Source organism: Triticum aestivum, chromosome 6B, assembly GCF_018294505.1.
Source record: "Triticum aestivum cultivar Chinese Spring chromosome 6B, IWGSC CS RefSeq v2.1, whole genome shotgun sequence".
NCBI lineage: Eukaryota > Viridiplantae > Streptophyta > Magnoliopsida > Poales > Poaceae > Triticum > Triticum aestivum.
Window position 1 is genome coordinate 172,586,919 of NC_057810.1, and position 2,982 is coordinate 172,589,900.

General features: G+C 56.9%; 1 protein-coding gene across 1 annotated transcript; it reads left to right on the plus strand.

The window, feature by feature from the left end:
• Positions 1–451: 451 nt before the first annotated feature.
• LOC123136416 (F-box/LRR-repeat protein At5g02910) lies at positions 452–2,527 on the plus strand. The gene is made up of 3 exons (XM_044555773.1): positions 452–1,624; positions 1,702–1,863; positions 1,973–2,527. The coding sequence occupies exons 1-3, from the start codon at positions 713–715 to the stop codon at positions 2,333–2,335; spliced, it is 1,437 nt and encodes a 478-aa protein (XP_044411708.1). The 5' UTR covers positions 452–712; the 3' UTR covers positions 2,336–2,527.
• The last annotated feature ends 455 nt before the right edge of the window (positions 2,528–2,982 follow it).

The following is a 2,982-nucleotide window of genomic DNA, read 5'->3' on the forward strand; positions in this document are numbered from 1 at the left end:
CTGCTGCTGCTGCTACTGTCTCGGTGAGCGCCTTGCCGCCGATGGCGTCCAGGAAGAAGGCGCAGCAGCGGGCGTGAGGGGCTCGAGGGGCTCCTCCCCTCGATCCAGATCGAGCGCCGCCGCGCGTGAGGACGAAGGAGGTGCGGGGGGTTTTCTGCAAAAAAATGCCACGTCGGCAGCTGACAAGCGGGCCCCGCCGGTCAGATACACTGTCAATACGCGTTTATACGCGATTTAGACCTTTTTGTAACGTATAGCCCCAGACTTGATACTGACATGTAAAAATTACCAAACTTGGTACCAATTTGCTTCCAATGCCCCAATTTTGATACTTCTGTGCAATTTACTCATGCGAACGCAACGGCAACGCAACGGTACGGACGCGACGCGGGCCGGGGGAGGGAGGGAGGGACGGACTGCTGACCGGCGCACCAAACAAAGGTAGAAGAGTGGTAGAGGAGGGACGGGCGGGCCAGGAGGGGAGAGGAGGAGAGCCAGAGGGATTGGAAGGGGAGACGCAACGCGCACCGCACCGCACCGGCCCGGCGAGACGCCTCCACACGTCTCTCCCTCCCTTCGCCTTCGCCTTCGCCTTCGCCCTCGCCGTCCTAGTCCAGTGACCCCAGCGGCACGCACGCACGCGGCCAGCCCATCACCACCCCCCTGCGAGCGAATCCCGGTCGATGCGGACGGGGTAGGGAAGAAGAGGAGGATGGAGCGGGAGCGGCGGCGCGCGGCGGGGTGGGAGGACCGCATCTCGGAGCTGCCCGACGCGCTGCGCCTGCAGATTCTCAGCCTGCTGCCGCTCAAGTGCGCCATCCGCACCGGCGCGCTCTCCTCGCGGTGGCGGGACCTCTGGGAGCAGCGCTGGCCGGTGCCCTCCTCGCTGCGCCTCCGCACCCCGCCGGGCCCCTCGGGGGCCCAGGCGCAGCTCGCGGCCGTGGACCGGCGCGGGCGGCGCCGGGTCGACGTCTTCTCCCTCGCTTTCCACCCGGGCCAGCTCGCGCAGGCCGACCTCAAGCGCTGCGTCGACTACGCCGCGGCCTGCGGCGTCGAGGACCTGCAGCTCCGCCTCGACGGCGGCGGCGCCCGCGGCGCGCGCGGGGGCCAGCGCCGCGCCGGCGCGCTCGCCGTGCACTTCCCCGTCGGGAGCCCGCTCCTGGCGCGCCTCTCGGTGCGCGGGCTCCACCTCACGGCCTCCGCCAACGCCATGGTCGCCACGCTCGAGGTCATCCACCTCCACTCCGTCTCCATCACCGACGCCGCGCTGCGCCGGGTCGTCGCCGCCTGCCCCTGCCTCCGCGACCTCGAGCTCCGCTACTGCCGACACCTACGCCGCATCGACTTCACCACCGTCGGGGCCGCCAACCTCAGGAGCCTCACCGTCGTGGACTGCTCCCGCACCACCGAGCTGCGCGTCCCGGCGGCGCCCCGCCTCCGCTCCTTCCGGTTCAGCGGGCCCTTCCTCTGCAGCAACCTTTTCTCTGGCGTTGGAGACTCTTTTCAGGATCTCTACCTCTGCTCTGGCGGGCCAGAGGCCGGCTTGCCACCCACCAATTTGCCCTCGGCGGTTCCTCACCTTGCCAACATCACCACCCTCACCATATGCAGCATTGCCCTCCAGGTTCGTCTCGGCATCTATTCCATTTCCTTGTGTAGCACTTTTCATTGCCTATACGCTGATACTTGTTCTGCCTGTAGTACGTGTCTGCGTCACTGGCCACCATCGTCAAGGAGACCAACCTCCGGAGATTGAAGGAGCTTCAGTTGCTCATGTTCGGGATGGCCAACTCCAACCTCGCAGACATTTTTAGCTTCCTCAAGACCTGTTCCTGTCCTCAGTTGGAGAGGCTCTTCGTGCAGGTTGTTATCTTTATACGCAATGTATTTGGTCATAGTCCATTCATTATATGTACTATATGCATGATGTCTGGATGTTTTGATTCTCAATATATGGCACTTGATGTGACAGCTACCAACAAACACACATGATTCGTTCACGAGGAATTACTTGGACGTGGCAGAGGAAGAACAGCCTGAAGACGGATTAGAAAACCTTCGGTTGGCCAAGATGACAAACTTCAAGGGGCATCACAATGAGATGCGCCTGCTCGATTTTCTGCTGACAAAGGCCAGTTGCCTTAAGAAATTGTTCCTGGTTGCTCCTAAAGAGGATCACCCACAAGGGCTACGAAAGATTCAGTCAGATGTGCTGCCCCTTTCTCGAAAGGCAGAAATTCTTGAAAGAGCTTCAGCAGGCACCCAGATAGTTTTCAGTGGGCCTGATAGTTCTCATGCCCAGCCATTGCACTCAGAAGTCTTCATCAGATTTTAGCTTGAAATTAGCAACAGTGCTGTAGTCCGATTATTTCTTCTAAATCATTACATTTATAGCTGTTAGGCAACAAGAATGAAATACAAATCTGGGACACATACAGAGTATGGTAGAACATTTTCGCAAAATTGTACTTCAGATATTCTGACAAGATGGTTAAAATGTGAGATGTCAAGATCTGCGTCTTTTCCTCTTCTTTTCTCCCTAAATAGCTTTGTGATTAGCCTGATCAGTCATCTCTTTGTAGTTAGCTTATGTATAAGTTGCTGCTGGGAAATCATGTATACGGAACAAATATGCTTACACCATAGGAACAGGACTGACTACATTCTTTGCGGGACAAACTGGACAACTGATTTCAGATCCTGGACCGTGCATAGATTTTGTTGTACCTTTGGATTGGTAAGTTACTGCCTGATGTAAGATACCTTGGTGTTGTCCGCTTGAGGTGAGCTGAGCTCCCTTGGTTAGTCTCAAAATCGCTATTGCCTTATTTCGTCTAGGTTTCTTGACTTCTACTCCCTCCGCCCTGAATTGTTGCTGAAATGGATAGACATGAATGTATCTGGAACTAGAAATACGTCTAGATACATCCATTTCTGCGACAAGTAATTCCGGACGGAGGGAATACTATATAGGTATAGTTT